This window comes from Lipotes vexillifer, unplaced genomic scaffold (assembly GCF_000442215.2).
Source record: "Lipotes vexillifer unplaced genomic scaffold, Lipotes_vexillifer_v1.1 scaffold95, whole genome shotgun sequence".
Classification (NCBI taxonomy): Eukaryota; Metazoa; Chordata; class Mammalia; order Artiodactyla; family Lipotidae; genus Lipotes; species Lipotes vexillifer.
This window is the reverse complement of record NW_006791458.1, coordinates 1,684,464-1,701,067: the sequence shown is the minus strand read 5'-3', so window position 1 is coordinate 1,701,067 and position 16,604 is coordinate 1,684,464. Positions and strand designations below refer to the sequence as shown.

The 16,604-nt window shown below is 47.8% G+C and overlaps 1 protein-coding gene across 1 annotated transcript in view; it reads right to left on the bottom strand.

Annotated features, from left to right (window-relative positions):
- Nucleotides 1-16,604, bottom strand: part of CCNJL (cyclin J like) — a 54,344-nt gene that overhangs the window by 20,745 nt on the left and 16,995 nt on the right. The window contains exon 2 of the mRNA XM_007464418.1: nucleotides 5,839-6,095. Coding sequence (XP_007464480.1) covers nucleotides 5,839-6,095 — 257 coding nt within the window. The remainder of the gene's footprint in view (nucleotides 1-5,838; nucleotides 6,096-16,604) is intronic.

The window sequence follows — 16,604 nt, the reverse complement described above, 5'->3', positions numbered from 1 at the left end:
AACCAAAAAAAAAAAAAAAAAAAAAAAAAAAAGTCAGTGTTTATAATATGGAGAACTCTGCAGTCAGTAAAAAGAGTAAGGTAAATCCATACAGCCGGGAAAGATGTTCCCTAACGTACCATGAAGAAAACACCTTTGGTATTAATCCACTTGTGCAAATCTAATGGATTCTGATTATTCACTGTGCACACTGATCTGGTGAATACAGAACCACGCTCCTAGGGGAAGATACAGGGTTAGGTTCCTTTGAGCCTCTGATCACAACCGATCAACACATAACCGTTTTTGTGTATTTCTGTTTACTATACTGTTGACTCATGATCACTGAACTCACAGCCAACAGCACTTACACCTTATACCTGAGCAAAGCTTACCTAACACACACATTTTTCTCCTAAGGTACACACACCACAGCCTTCCCAAACGTAGGAACACGACACCGCAATTCAGCACGATGGTTAGGGCCCGTTTTACACAGCAAAAACACCAACAAGCAGAAAAATGAGAAAACATGGCACTAAACAGCAAAAAAAGGACACCTGTTATTAGTATGAGAGCTGAGAAGGCACAGCGCTGCCTTGTTCGACCTCAGCTGGGAACACGCACGCCAGGCGATTCACATCTTCTGCTGCTCAGCACGTGTCCACGAATGACCAGAAAAGTTCCGGGAGTATTGATTTTGGGGTTACAAATAAATTTTAGTGAGTAGGTGAATTCACAAGTATGGAATCTTGGACTCATAAGGGCTGACTGTATGTTTGTATATGCACAGAACATTTCTAGAAAATACACTTGATCCATTTTGGAAAAAGATGTAAGGAACTGTTGCCAGAAGTTATCTCTGGAGAATGAGATGGGTAACAGATTTTTTATTTTATTCTTTGAATCTCATTTACAAGCGAGCACACCATTTCTAATTTTAAAACTCTACAGGAGGGAGATGGGCCTTTCTGCAGGTAAGCACAGCAGAGCATAACAGACTCACGCCAGGCTACGGGACCCTGCCCTGCAGGAGGACCCATGTGCAGAGAGGGGTCCTTCCCTTGCAGAGGCCGTGGGACCACCCTCCTGCTTGATGTTTCCCTCTCCTGGGGAGGAGGATGAGGGCTGAAATGAAGGGCAGCATTGGACTCAGGCTCACTTACAAAAATATGGAAGTCAGAACTTTATCCCAAGAAACAGATGGACTTGTCCCCCTGAGCTTTCACAGCTTTTCACAAGCCAAAAGCCAGGAGCAGGACAGGGCTCACCAACAACTCAGCACTAAGAAACCTTGTTTAGGGGCTTCCCTGGTGGCGCAGTGGTTGAGAGTCTGCCTGCCGATGCAGGGGACACGGGTTCGTGCCCCGGTCCGGGAAGATCCCACATGCCGCAGAGTGGCTGGGCCTGTGAGCCATGGCCGCTGAGCCTGCGCGTCCAGAGCCTGTGCTCTGCAACAGGAGAGGCCACAACAGTGAGAGGCCTGCATACTGGTGGGGGGGGGGGAAGAAACCTTGTTTTCCCAGGGAGTGGAGTGGGGGTCTGGAAGTCACAATGAGAGAGAACAGAAGTCTGCAAACAGAAAGTATGACGGAACTGGGATTAGAAAGGAAAAAAAAAAGGAATAGAAAAAGGAGGAAGGGAGGGAATCTGGCAATTTTGTTTAAGGGCAGTTTTGGGGGTTTTTTTTGGCCACACCACGTGACATGTGGGATCTTAGTTCCCCGACCAGGGATCGAACCTGTGCCCCCTGCATTGGAAGCGAGGAGTCTTAACCACTGGACCACCAGGGAAGTCCCTTTACGGGAGGTTTATACGGCTGTTAATCTATGATTCATTCCCTCCTCTCACCCCCGGAAATGAAAATAGGTTTGTTTTCCCAATTCTGAAAATACATCAGTACATCTAGAACTGGAAGGATACCCCCCAAACTTTGGGAATGCGACTATGGATTTGGGGGGGGAAACAATTTTTTTACACTAAGTCCTTCTGTATCTTTTGTATGTTTTTAATAATAAAAATGTATCTCATACTTTTTGTATCATCACATTTAAGGCCATGCTACCGTAGCAATACCACCAAGCATGCCTCTTGTCTTTCTGGTTTTCTTTCCCTCCCTCTCTCCTTCCTCAGGCTGGTCCATGCCCTGAAGCTAAGAACTCAGCACCCAGGCATCTCTGAGCAGTGACAACAGGCAAAAGTAAAACTCCAAGTTTCCTTAAAAAGTGCAACACAGAATGACCATATATCACCAGCAATTCCACTCCTGGGTTGCTACGCAAAAGAACTGAAAATAGATGTTCAAACAAACTGGTGCCCGAATAGTCACAGCAGCACTAATCCTAATAGCCAAAATGTGAAAACAACCCAAATGTCCATCAACAAATGAATGGATAAAAACAAATGTGGTCTATCCATACAACAGAGATTATCTAGCCATAACAAGGAATGAAATACTGATACATGCTACAACACAGATGAACCCTGAAAACAGAAAGTGAAAGAAACCAGACATAAAAGGTCACATGCTGTATGACTCCTTTTCATATGAAATATCCATAATAGTCAACTCTATACAGACATAGAACAGACTGGTGGTTGCCAGGGGCCAGGGGTGGGAAGGAATGGGGAGTTACTGCCTAATGGATACATGGGCTCCTTTTGGGGTGATGAACATGTTCTGGATCTAGAGAGAGGTGATGGCTGCACAACAGCGTTAATGTACTAAATGCCACGGAACTATACACTTTACAGTGGTTAAAATGGTAGAGTCTATGTTGTGATATGAATTCTACCTCAATTAAAACAAAATAAAGCAAAATTCCAAACTGTGTGACCTTGGGCCTCTCTGAGCCTACAGAATGGTCAGATGACAGCATGATCACACAGGCTGGTTGTGAGGCTTCCAAGTGATGTGTGTGTAAAGTGCTTGGCACGGGCTGGGCGTGTAGAAGGGGACCAGTGAGCAATGAAGCTGCCCCCGCCGGGACGATGATTATTACGTGGCACTGTGAAAGCCAACTCACCTGCAAGTGGTGGGGTTTCTGTGTTGTCAAATTGTCCTTTAAGTTAAACACCAACAACCAAAAGACAGTTGGGGAGGGGTGTTATGTAAGATGAAAGACTAAAGAAGAGAGTGGCTCTTCTCTGTTTATGGTATATTTATATCTAGATTATATTTATACTAGAATTCTCTCCTGTGTTAAGGTGGGAAATGCAGTTAACTTGGTCATAGGAAGGCAAAGGGTGGCTTTGCCAGTGGTCCCTCATGGAACAACCCACAAGCTCTTACTTTTCTGCCCCCTTCCACAGGCTTGGAGACATGCGTCCTTGACTGGCTCCTGTTTTATGGGGGCAGAAGGCGCTATGTGTAGGTGAGAGGGCTCCACCTATGCAAAGGCCCTTACCTGGAAGCAGCTTTAAAAACCTAAGAATGGACAGATGGGGGCAAGAAGGACTGTCGCCCTTCTTATCTGGGAATTAATTATTTGCAACAAAATTAGCAGAACTCAGAACTTCCTGAGGCAAGGTGAACCCCCTTGTGGCTGACAATTGGCCTGGGGAGAGGGGAGGGAGGAATGAATAGGATTTCAGGCTGTCATGGAAACTTTTCTTTTCTGGGGCCTCTGAGCATATGGCAGGTGTCCTGAAAAATCCGTTCCTGCTGCCCAAGGCTGGCTGCTGTCCTCAGACATGTGGGTGAGGGCCTCTGCCTCTCCCTCTGAAAGGCCCCCTCCCTCTGCCACGGCAGCAGGCACAAAGGAGTCCCCAGTGCGCACCTCTCATCCCATCTCCCCAGACAGATGCCGGGAGCCTCGATGAACCCATGGAAATCCGAGTCCCCTGCCCCCAGGGCCCTCGAGGCAACCCGCAGACCACAGACGGCCAGAGGCCACGGTGCAGACTCCTCGAGGGCCGCTGCAGCGGGGACAAACCCCCCAGCTCCTCCCAAGACGAAACAGAGCTGCGTGCTGATTTGAGACTTGGAAGTAGTGAGCAGACTGGACTCCCAGCAGCAAGACAGGCTCCCCTGTATAACATGGGAAATCCAGCTGGCTCAAGGTAGAGAAAATCACAAGTCAGGAGGCTGTAAACCCAGAGCAGCCAAAGGGATTAAGATAACAGCAGGTGGCAGGTGCCAGGGTGGAAAACAAGGCAGAATTCTGAAAACTCTAAAGCCATGTGTCTGGACCTGGGTGATTGTGCTGGAGGGTTTCTAGCAGCGTGCCAGGGACAGACAAAGCCACAGGAGAAAATGGGCATGGTGGTCTCAAAGCATCAGAGGGAATCAAGCACTGGGGAATGGGGAAGGGACCCATAAAATAAAATAGGACAATAACATATTGTAGCGGAGAATGTAAGATCTGATTGAATTTTAAGGAGAAAAGACTAGATGTCAAGGAAATGTGACTGCAGCTGGCCACTTTGGGGTGTCCCGCTCGTCTGCATGAAGGGCAACTTGGCCCAGCTCTAAGGGAAACTCTGGCTCCATTCATTTCCTTTAGCCCACAGATATTGTTTTCATTTTATTTCATTTTATTTTCTTTGGCCACACCACACGGCATGTGGGATCCTAGTTCCCCAACCAGGGATAGAACTCCCGCCCCCGGCACTGGAAGCACGAGAGTCCACAAATCTTATTTTTTGAGGCCTTACTATGTGTTCCTTTCCCTCCCTGAAACTCACTGCTTAGCGGGGGGACGTGAGTGTCAATCAAAAGTCCATGAGGCCATGGGGCTGTACCTCAGGGAGGCCTTATGTACACCCCACTCCCAAGGCGGCAGGGGAGGCTTTCTCGGGGATGTGAGTACAGGGCCCAATTGCCATTTAACCAGGACCAGATGGGCAGGGGGAAGGAATGGGAAGTGCTGTGGGCAGAGGGAACAGCATGTGCAAAGATCTGTGACAGGAGGGGCTTGGCTGGAACCCAGGGATGGAAGAGGAGGAAGGCCTGAGGTCAGAGAGGCAGGACCCTGACGGACGGTCCTTCTAATAAGACTGTCGGTAAATCAGGGGGCAATTTTTAGTTGCAGCGTGGCATGGCAGACTGTGTTTTAAGCAGATGACCAGAGTAGTAGTAGCATATTCATTTCCTACCTAGGCAGACAGAGGGTCAAAGCCATGCCGTGTTTTGTTTTGTTTTTTAAGATTTTTTTTTTTTTTGACGTGGACCATTTTTAAAGTCTTTGTTGAATTTGTTACAATACTGCTTCTGTTTTATGTTTTGGTTTTTTTGGCCGGGAGGCATGTGGGATCTTAGCTCCCCGACCAGGGATTGAACGCGCACCCCCTGCATTGGAAGGCGAAGTTTTAACCACTGGACCGCCAGGGAAGTCCCCATGCCATGTGTTTAGTGAGGCCTCACTGGAAGATACAAACTCCAAGAGGCCTGTGCCCAGGCCTGGAGACTACATAATGGGTCCTGCTTGGGGCCCACACAAACAGTCACATTTCTGAACACCTCTAAGAACAGTGGTTGCTAGGGCTCCCCCCCGCCAGCAATTTCAGAAGCCCCATGTCAGAAAGCAGGTGACATGGGGTCAAGTCACAGGTCTGGCACCATGCAGTTCTGGGCTCAAATCCTGTCTGCTGTAGATGAGCTGGGTGACCCAAGGCAAGTTTCTTAACCTCTCTGTGCCTCAGTGAAATGGGGGTACTAAAAGTATCTGTCTTCTAGTGTCACTGTGTGGATTCATTAAGATCAAGCTGCTAAAATCCTCATCCCTTGGCCTGGTACAGTATAGATGCTAAAGAAAATGTTGGTTATTATTACTATGGTTCGCATTCAGCTAAGGATGAACACGGAAGACGTGCAAAGACCGTGGAAATGTAGAACGATTCGGGAGCGCCCGGGCTCACCGGGTGAGGAAACGGCACGGGGAAAGAAGTGGGTTCCACGTACTTGCGAGCAGAAGGCAGGAGACGGCCACGGCATAGAGCTGCTTGGAGGTGGTGATGTTATAGCGATCCAGGAAGTGGTCCAGCAGGTAGACGGCCAGGTGCCGGGCAGCGGGGCAGAGCTGGCAGTGGCTGCTCAGCAGGGTTAAGATGTCAACAAAGAACCGGCGGCTCTTCAGGAGCGGGGAGTGGGCTCGGAAGGTGGGCAGCTTCAGCTCCTGGAACAGGCAGGGCAGAAGGGGGGTCAGGGCTGTCTCCCGAGAGCCTCAGAGGCCCACCTGCTGGCTGGTGAGGAAGCATCGATTCCCTCCGCACCCTCTTCGTTTTCCTTCAAGTCCCAGGATGGCAGTCCCTCTATTCTAGAAACTCCTGGACCGTCTCCCACCTGCCCTTACGGAGCATAGGCTCGTAAAGTGTCAAGAACATGAAGACAGAGGCAGGTGAAGGAGCGGGTCATTCCCAGCAAAAGCTCGACTATCTGAGATGCACGAGGCCATAAAACATGTAGGAGGCCTTGAGTTGGAGACCCACATCCAAATCTTGGTTCCTCTAGTCAACCAGTTTGACGGACCCTGGTCAGCCTGCCTTCACCTTCATTTCTTCCTCAACAGCAGAGGATTAAATGAAAAATGGATGTGAAGCACCTGTTTTGAAAAAATTCACCGTAAAAAAGTTGTTAAAATAACAGTACAAAGAACTTCCAAAGAGCCTTCACCCAGATTCATGAGTTGTTGACATTTTACGTTTTCTCTCTCTGCAGACATATGTGCTTTTTTCTAAAAGTAAGTTCTAGACATCATATGTCCCCCTAGGAGGTGACTTTTCCTTTGTAATTCATACACTGCCGTGTCACCTGAATTTATTTAGTCTAACGCAATAAAAACCAACAAGAGAAATGTCACCCAACCAAGATTTTTATGACGGAAAAATTTTTCTTGTATATCTACCATATTTATAATTTAACCAAAGTAGACAAGACACAATTTATTTAGAAAATGTCTTAGCAACATTTTGTCAAATAGGGAAACAAAACTGAGGAAAAACAGGAAAAGAAAAGCTGGCAGAAAGGGAATTGTGAGAGCTCACTAAGGGCAGCTTCCCTGGGGGAGGAGATTAGAACAAATTGGTGCCCAACCTCCGTCTAATGCCCTCTCTTAACCCTGGGGCTTGACTTAAACAGCAACAGCTCTGGGATGAGAAGATATCTGTTCACTCACTCATTCAAGAGATATCAGTTCATTCATTTCACTCAGTATCAAGTACCTCCTATACATCAGGCATTATTCTAGGCACAGGAGGTACAATCTGGAATGAGATAGACACAGACCTAAACGTAAGATTAAAACTATAAAACTCTTGGAAAAAACACAGGAGCAAATCTTCATGACTTTAGATTAGGCAATGGCCTCTCTGATCTGACATCCAAGAAAGAAGGAACAAAAAAAGAAAAAAATGCATAAGTTAGACTTCAAAATTTCAAAAGATAACATCAAGGGCTTCCCTGGTGGCGCAGTAGTTGAGAGTCCGCCTGCCGATGCAGGGGACACGGGTTCGTGCCCCGGTCCGGGAGGATCCCACATGCCGCGGAGCAGCTAGGCCCGTGAGCCATGGCGCTGAGCCTGCACGTCTGGAGCCTGTGCTCCGCAACGGGAAAGGTCACAACAGTGAGAGGCCCGCGTACCGCAAAACAAACAAACAAAAAACAACTAAAAAGGAAAAGATAACATCAAGAAAGTGAAAAGACAAACCACAGAATGGGAGAAAATGTTTGGAAATCATATATCAACAAGAGACTCTAATCCTAAATATATAAAGAACTCTTACAACTCAGCAATAAAAAGACAACCCAATTTAAAAATGGGCAAAAGGGCTTCCCTGGTGGCGCAGTGGTTGAGAGTCCACCTGCCAATGCAGGGGACATGGGTTCGTGCCCCGGTCCGGGAAGATCCCACATGCTGCGGAGCGGCTGGGCCTGTGAGCCATGGCCGCTGAGCCTGCGCGTCCGGAGCCTGTGCTCCGCAACGGGAGAGGCCACAACAGTGAGAGGCCCGCATACCGCAAAAAAAAAAAAAAAGGGCAAAGGACTAAATAGATATTTCTTCACAGAAGATATAGAAATTGCCAATAAGCACATGAAAAGATTCTCACATTACTAATCATTAGGAAAACGCAAATCAAAAGCACAATCAGATACCACCTCACATCCATTAGAATGGCTATTATAAAAACCAAAACCAAAAGAGAAAATAAACAAGTGTTAGTGAGAATGTGGACAAAATGGAACAAATTGGAAGCCTCAACACACTGCTGGTGGAAAAGTAAAATAGTGCAGCCACTGTGGAAAACGATCTGGCAGCTCCTCAAAATATGAAACATAGAGTTACCACATGACCCAGCAGTTCCAATCCTTGGTGTATACCCAAGAGATGGAAACACAGGACCACACAAAAACTTGTACTGGAATGTTGATAGTGGCATTATTCATAATAGCCCCCAAATGGAAACAACCCAACTGTTCATCAACTGATGAATGGAAAAATATGGTCTGTCCATCCCATGGAATATTATTAGGCCACAAAAACGAATGAAATACTGATATGTGTTACAACATGGATGAACCTTGAAAACATTATGTTAAGTGAAAAAAATCCAGTCATAAAAGGACACATATCCTGTGATTCCCTTTATATGGAATGTCCAGTATAGGAAAATCTGTTGACCAAAACTGCCTGCCTCAGCCAGGCACAATAATAACCACTTGCACGAGTTGTCTCACAACAGGAGGTCCTGATAGGGCACACTGCCGCTGAAAACTAACAAGGATAATTCGGGAGGGGCCAAAAGGAGGGAGGAGACACCGGCCCATAATATGTCCTGCCAACCTCCCAGAAACCCTCACGCTGGAATCCATCTTGGCTGAGAGATGCACACACCATCAGGAAGGACCCTAGTCAGACCAAACAGGGGCACAAGCAATATGACTGGCCAGAGACAACCTGGAAAGCTAACCCCATCACCATAAAACCTGAGACTGTGAGCCACGCGGCACAGCAGTTCTCCTGGGCTTCCTTATTCCACTGTTCTCTGCCCGGGCGCCCCTTCCCAATAAAGTCTTTTGCCCTGTAAGGATACGTGTCTCCTCGGACAATACATTTCCGAGTGTTAGACAAGAGTCCACTCTCGGGCCCTGGAAGCGGCCCCCCTTTCGGTAACAAATCCATACAAACAGAAAGATTAGCAACTGCTGGGAGCTGGGGGCAGTTGGGGAGGTTAGTGGCAGGGGGACCTGCCAATGGATATGGGGTTTCTTTTAGGGATGATGAAAATGTTCTGAAATTAGATAGTGTGGATGGTTGCACAACTCTGTGAATACCCTAAAAGCAACTGAATGTATACTTCAAAAGGGTGAATTTTATGGTGTGTGACTTGTATCTCAATAAAGCTGTTGTAAAAAAATAAGATGGACACATCACCCACTCTCATGGAGTTTACGGCCCAGTTAGAAAGAGATGGCCATCAAAGAATAAGGCAACTGCAGAATTCCAAACCATGATCAACACTACGGAGGAAAGCTGTGGACTCTGGGAAAGCTCCTCTGAAAGCGAAGCCTGGTGGAGATTTCATGCTGGGATCTCTTTTCTTCTGGCTTATTCCCCCAGAGCCCTGAGTCCACAACACAGCTCTCTCAGTAGCCCTAGAGCTGTGCTCAAGGAAGATGCCCAAAGCCTGAATCAATTATTTCCTGTTCCTAACATTATACGTGAAGAAACTGAGTTTGACAAAAGTCCTACAAACCCCAGGGCTTAACTAGCTAGCAATATTAGATCTGAGACTAGAAGAATTTTAATGTATCCTTTTTCTCAACCTTTTATTTTTTTTTAATCATGGAGAAAATCTTTTTTTAATAAACAATTTTTTAATTGAAGTATAGTTGATTCACAATATTTTGTTAGTTTCAGGCGTACAGCAAAGGGATTCGGTTAACATATATATATATATTTTCAGATTCTTTTCCACTATAGGTTATTACAAGATATTGAATATAGTTTCCTGTACTATAAACGATCCTTATTGTTTATCTATTTTATATATAGTAGTACGTATCTATTAATTCCATACTCCTAATTTATCCACCCCCCCCTTTGGTAACCATAAATTTGTTTTCTATGTCAGTGAATCTGTTTCTGTTTTATAAATAAATTCATTTGCATTGTTTTTTAGATTCCACATATAAGTGATATCACGTATTTGTCTTTCTCTACCTGACTCACTTCACTTAGTATGATAATCTCTAGGTCAGTCCATCCACGTTGCTGCAAATGGCATTATTTCATACTTTTTTATGGCTGAGTAATATTCCATTGTATATACATGCCACATCTTCTTTACCCAGTCATCTGTCAGTGGACACTTAGGTTGCTTCCATGTCTTGGCTATTATAAACAGTGCTGCTATCAACATTGGGAAGCATATATATTTTTGAGTTAGAGCTTTTGTCTTTTCTGGATATATGCTCAGGGGTGGGACTGCTGGATCATACGGCAATTATATTTTTAGTTTTTTAAGGAACCTCCATACTGTTTTCCATAGTGGCTGCATCAATTCACATACCCACCAAGTATAGGAGGGTTCCCTTTTCTCCCCATCCTCTCCAGCATTTATGATTTGTAGACTTTTTCAATCATGGAGAAAATCAACTTCTTTATGGAAAAGATCTGACTTCTCTGTGTATTATTCATCTGCATTGTTTGATGGATTCATGCTGCTCCTTGAATGCGGGGGTCTGGGTCCACTCTTGCTTATGTTTGTTTTGCCACCACCCCGGTGTGATGAGAACATGGTCAGGTGCCCGAAACTGAATAGTGAAGGAGTGAAGGAAGGAAGGGGAACAGGAAGGGAAGGACTGCAGTGATGAGTACCAACCACCCGGGGCCCAGAGGAAGGTGTGGCTATCTGTGTAGAGTAGCAGGTCCGTGGGGACTTCAAGGAGAAGAGACCTGTCTAGCCAAATTCTGGAAGGATGTCTAGGAATTAACCTGTTGAAGAAGCAGGAAGGAAAGGAAGCTAAGCAGGAAAAACAGCGCCTGCAAGGCCACACTGGTGTCCCGTCTGGGGAATCTGGAGCCCTTGGAACAGCCGGAGAGGGAGGGTATGCTTGAACAAAGCAGGCTGCGAGGGTGGGCAGGGTCCCAGCCTGTATGTCCTGCTAAGATATCCGGCCTGCCCTGAGGGCAATGGGGAGCCAGCTAAGTAAGGGTTGAGAGCAGGGCACTGACATGGGCGCAGCAGCCATGCGGGAAGACCTCTCAGCCAGGCTCGTCCTGGGCTACAGCCAGACAGCTGGTATCAGCAGCCAGCGTGTGGCTGCAGCCCCTCAACGACAGGGCCCTCTCCCCACCCTCCAGCAGCCTCCGCAAGCTTGCAGCCTACTTGGGCATCTCCTCTAAGCAGAGGGCTCTACAGCTCTTGACAAGAAGCAAGCAGTCACAGATCCTTGGTGTTCCACAGGCAGCAGCTGGGGGAAATTAGCCAAGCGACCTTTGGCCCAGGCCGTGCTGCCCTCATCAAGGTGGTTCAAAGTCCCCAAACACAATAAGTCAGATATGCAATGTCCTGACTTCCCTCCCAGCTCAGCTCAGCCCAGCCAAGCTTCACTCCCTCCCTCTGGATTTTCCCTTGTGTCAAGAGAAACTCAAAGCAATACGTTGTAGGTCTTCCCTCTGAACACTCCCCTGCGAAAAGGGCCCACTGGCTTGAGCAGATTCTCACAGGAAGCCATCGGTGCATAAAAGAAAAAGCTATGGACCTTCAGAACAGGCAACAATAGCTCTGGAAGGAGTTAGCAGGTACGGCTTCCTGGAAAAGGCTGGTCTCAAGGGTGGGCAGGCTTCTGAACACTAGAACAGATGCCTGCGATGCTTCCCAGCCCCATTTCTTCTCCACCCTCAGCCACGGGTTTAAAGGTCACTTCCTGAGAGAGGCTTTCTCTGACCCGTCATCATTCCAGATCAGGTGCCCCTTGTTTTCTCTCTTAGCACGCTGTTCTTCACAGCCAGGTATTTACTTATTTATGTGTCTTTTCCTGCTAAACACTAGCTTCAGAGAACAGGAGTCACGTCCATCTTGCCGATACCATCTGCCTAGCGCCCAGAGCCCGGCACAGGGGCAGGTGCTCAAAAAAATATCTGCATGAGCGAAAAGGAATGAACAGCCATCAAAAGTCACGGAGGAAACTTACATGCATATGACTAAGTGAAAGAAGTCAATCTGAAAAGGCTGCATACTATGACTCCAACTGTATGACATTCTAGAAAAGGAAAAACTATGGAGAGAATGAGAAAAGATCAGTGGTAGCCAGGGGTTTGGTGGGGAGGAGACGAATAGGGGGAGCAGAGGATTTTTAGGGCAGTGAAACTACTCTGTATGATACTATAATGATGGATACATGTCCAAACTCACAGAATGTGCAACACCAAGAGTGAACCCCAATGTAAACTGTGGACTTTGGGTAACAATAATGTGTCCATGTAGGTTCACTGACTGTAACCAATGGAGCCCTCTGGGGGGGCTGTTGATAGTGAAGGAGGCTGTGTGTGCGCCAGGGGGTGGCAGGGGTATATGGGGAACCTCTGTACCCTCCGTTCAGTACTGCTGTGAACCGAAAACTGCCCTAAAAAACAAAGTCAATTAAAAAAAATAAGAAGAAGAATGAACACAAGGACATCCCTCCCTGTTCCAAATACACCCATCCCTGCCATATATGGGGGAGCAACTTGGCACAGATTGTAAAGTCAGGCAGTTCTGGGGTGGAGTCTCACCTCCACTATTTACTAACCTTGGGCACGTGAATTCTGAACCCGTGTCCTCAGGCAAAAAACGGGGGTCACAGTGCCATAAGGTAAAGCATCTGGCACTTAACAGCACTCAAAAAAGCGTCAGTGGCCTTTCCCTCAAACTGGACAATCAAATCTCAGGTAAGTTGAGCTTATCTGCCTGTCGGGCTCTCATAGGAAGCTGCTTTGTACGGTGGAACGAGACGTTCTACCTGAGGGGTTATAGCTGGGCCTGGGGGGCGGGGGTCTGTGCAGAAAAGGAAGCCTGACCACTCCACGTGCTCTGCGGAGCCCCAGAACCAAAGGGAATTAGGAGCTCTGAGCCTCTGCTTTTCTCCTGCACCTCAGAGCAGGGCGATTCTTTGGCAAATGAACAACAATGCGGGATGCCAGCATGCCTACCCTGCTTAGCTGAGAGTCCAGCCGATTACTCCCCTAACCCAATTAGCAGGGAAAAGCATTCATTACAAGGGCTTTGCTCTAAGGATCGCATTCCTCCCCAAGCACTCTTGACCTAAGTCAGGTCCGGGTGCATGAAGCCAGACCCTCCGCTGAGTGCTGAGTGGCCTGGATTCCAGAAACCAAAGAGCAGCCTGCTGAGAGGCGGCTCAGGAAGCTCTCCTGGATTAGGCAGGCACTTGGCAGGCACGCAGCAGCTGGCGCGGGCGGAAAGGGGGCAGGAACCAGTCAGGCAGGGTGACTTTGCTCCAGCTGGGGCCAGGGGCAGCATCGGTGTGACCAGCACAAAAGCTGCGGGGAGGGGACTGAGAGGAGGGGCGGAGGGGCGGGCAGAAGCTTCCTGAAACTCTCCCTCCCCAGTCCTGGCTCTTTATCACCTGAGCCAGACGGGAGAGCACCTGTGCATCAGGTACATCTAGAGGCGGGAGCACAGGGACAGATGGCCATGATAGGGTGAGGGCAGGGGGATCCACCTTAAAAAAAACCCTGCTCTTGTTATCTCAGAAGTTTACCATATTTTTAAAAATAATAACAATGGACTAGGAAAAAAACTATTAGATGTATACCAAAGTGGTTACAGTGGTTATCTCAGAGGGCTGGGATCCCACACGATTTTTACTTTCACGCTTTTCAACACTGCCCAGATTTTTAAAAACATTCACTGTAAAAAAAAACCAAAAAAAACATTCGCTTTATTATTTCAATTACTGTGTTTCCAGTCTGAAAAAAATGGAGAAAGGGACTAGATACCCACTATATTAAGGCCCAGCTCAAACCTTATCCCTGAGGATTCCCTGGCAACCCTGCATCATCACTTCGACAAAATCAGCTCTTCAATAACAGCATCCCCCCTGCCAGTGCTGGGCTAAATATCCCGCTTCAGCCTCACAAGATGCAAAGACCCCACCAAGGCACTACCCAGAAGCAGTGTTTTTCTTTGTTTCTTCTTTTTACTAATTATAAATTATGTGCTCACTGATAAATTTTCTAAAGTAAAAAAGAATAACAAATATCACTGATAATCCCTGGCTCAGCGAGTACTATTAAGTTTCACATGGATTCTTCGGATGCTTCTCTGTGCAAACTTTCACAGAACAGGATCCTCATCTACAAGCACGTCCCTTTCACAGGAATCTGTGGTTTCAATGGCTGCCTGGAGTTTCATGGTGAGGTTGTGCTGTGACTTAACCAGACCCCGATTCTGGACATTTGGGCTGTATCTATCTTCCTTAGGGTGTCGTCTGAAAGACCTTCCCTGACCCCCCCTCTGCTGCAGCATCCCTACAATCGGCAGTTACTGCTGACTCAAGTGTTCCATCTGTTGCCCTCCCTGCCCCTACCACCCACAATGTGATCTCCGGGAGGGAGGGAGCCACCTCTTTCCAGGTCTTGGTTGTACCCCTGGTACCCGGCACACAGTTAGGGCGAATGAATATCTGTTGAATGAGTGCATGAATGTATGAATGAATGAATGGAGTGTTCTGTGATGAACACAGGTGCGACCCAAGCAAACACCAACTGGGGGAACTTCCCTCCACCTGGGGCCTTCTCTAACCTCCTCCCCCGAGTCTCCCTTACCTGGTCCTGCACCCTTCCCTGGGGTAACCAACGGGGTGGGGGAACGGCCCCCGAGTGGGAAACCCCAGGGATACCAGAGGTGCCATTTTGGGGGAGAGGAAGGCGGTGTGTGTCAAGACAGGCTTGAGTCCTTTAGAAACACTCTCCTTGCTGCCTAAGAGCTCTGCCTGAGGCTTTCAAAGCAGAAAGAGGACTACCTGAGAGGTGCAGGGCTCCAAGAGAGGCCAGGGACAAGTGAATCATGACCCATATGAAGCCCCAAACTGAGCTACACACAGAGGCAATAGGGCCACATTTAGAGGATTTGGAGGTTTCCATGCTTCCCCCTCCCCTCCCCCCAGCACGGAGGTACTGACCTTGGCAGAGGGTGGCAAACCCTCTGCACCTGTGCTGGGCCCAGATGTGTGTGGGAACAGGGGCAAGGCCAGCCCCAAGTGCACTTCAAGAGACCCTGAGCCCATAGCCAGGACCCCAGCCCATCACTGTTGCAGGAGAGACGGGGAAGAAAATTCAGTGTGTGCCCCTCACAAACAGCCTCTGCCGGCATTTTAAGGCTTACCTCAGAGGGCTTTGAAGGTCATGCGTACTGTGAAAGTTCAGCCACTCACCCCTGGTTTCTCATATTAGGGGAGAAAGGGAAGTCTTCATTTGACCCCTTGGTGTCCTGCACTGTGTTACTTTCTAATTGACTATTAACCCCCTCTTTCTTCCCATCTCTGCTTAAAAGTCACTTCTGAAAAGTGTTCCCTGGTCATGCCCCTGTCAGTCCCCGAGCATCCAGGACTTTCCAGCCTTCCATCCATCCATCCCTCCATCCACCCCTCCCTCCCTCCCCCCCCACAAGCACTACCTTCTTCACCCCTGACTGGGCATCACGAGGGCAGGGACTGGGTTCATCTTGTTCGGCTCTGTGACCCCAGCGCCTGACACAAAAGAGATACTCAATACTTACCCAACTCTCCAAATTTGGGGAACTGCAAATACTTGAAATGAAAAGGTAAGAAAAAATGAGTTGCTCCTAATCTTAGGTTGAATAAAACTATTCATCTAGTTGAGCAATTCCAACTACTCACAAAGCCTGGCAGTGTGAGGACAGGGTGGGTGGGGGTGGGGGAAATGCTGAACTCCAGGGCAAGAGAAAGCTGCCCTTGCCTTGGGGTGGTGTGTGCCTCAGTCTACTCAACAGCAACACAGGGTAACCGAGGAGGAAGAGAGTCAGTGTTTACAGAGGGCTGGGAGCTTTAAGAATCATAAATTATGCCCTCCACACTTGGTCATTCCAAAGGTAATGCTTCCCAACATGTGTTCCATGACACCCCAGCCCCTGAAAAAAGGGTTCTCTGGGCCATTAGTTTGGGAAACACTACATACATATTAGCCCATTAGAGGCCCTGAAACATTTGTTCAGGAAAAAACTTACATAGTCTTGAGAAATGCTAGGTTAAATTTATTTATCCACAGACCACTACCACCCGCTGTCCTTTTTCAGGGGCAGACTAACAACATCCCAAAGAGCTTGTTCTGTGAAATGGTGCTGGCAGCTGGGCCCTGGTGCGCTGGGGAAAATGAAACCCTGGCGCATCTGCAAGGCAAGACTCCGGTGAAAATCCTCGGCTCACTGCCTAATAATTTGATGATTCAAAATCAAGAGATTAACTGAAAAGCTTGCTGAGATTAAAAACCACATCTTCCACCTGAAGAATGGCCCCTGGTAGGAATTCCCACATGGCTGTGGTATTAGGAGCCTAGGAGGGGCACAAGAGGCCACAGTCGCCAGCCACAGAAGCCCCGGGCAGCCAAGTGCTGGGTGCCCTGCCTTGAGGGGTCCAGGGATCGGGCCCAAGATTAAATCTCCTG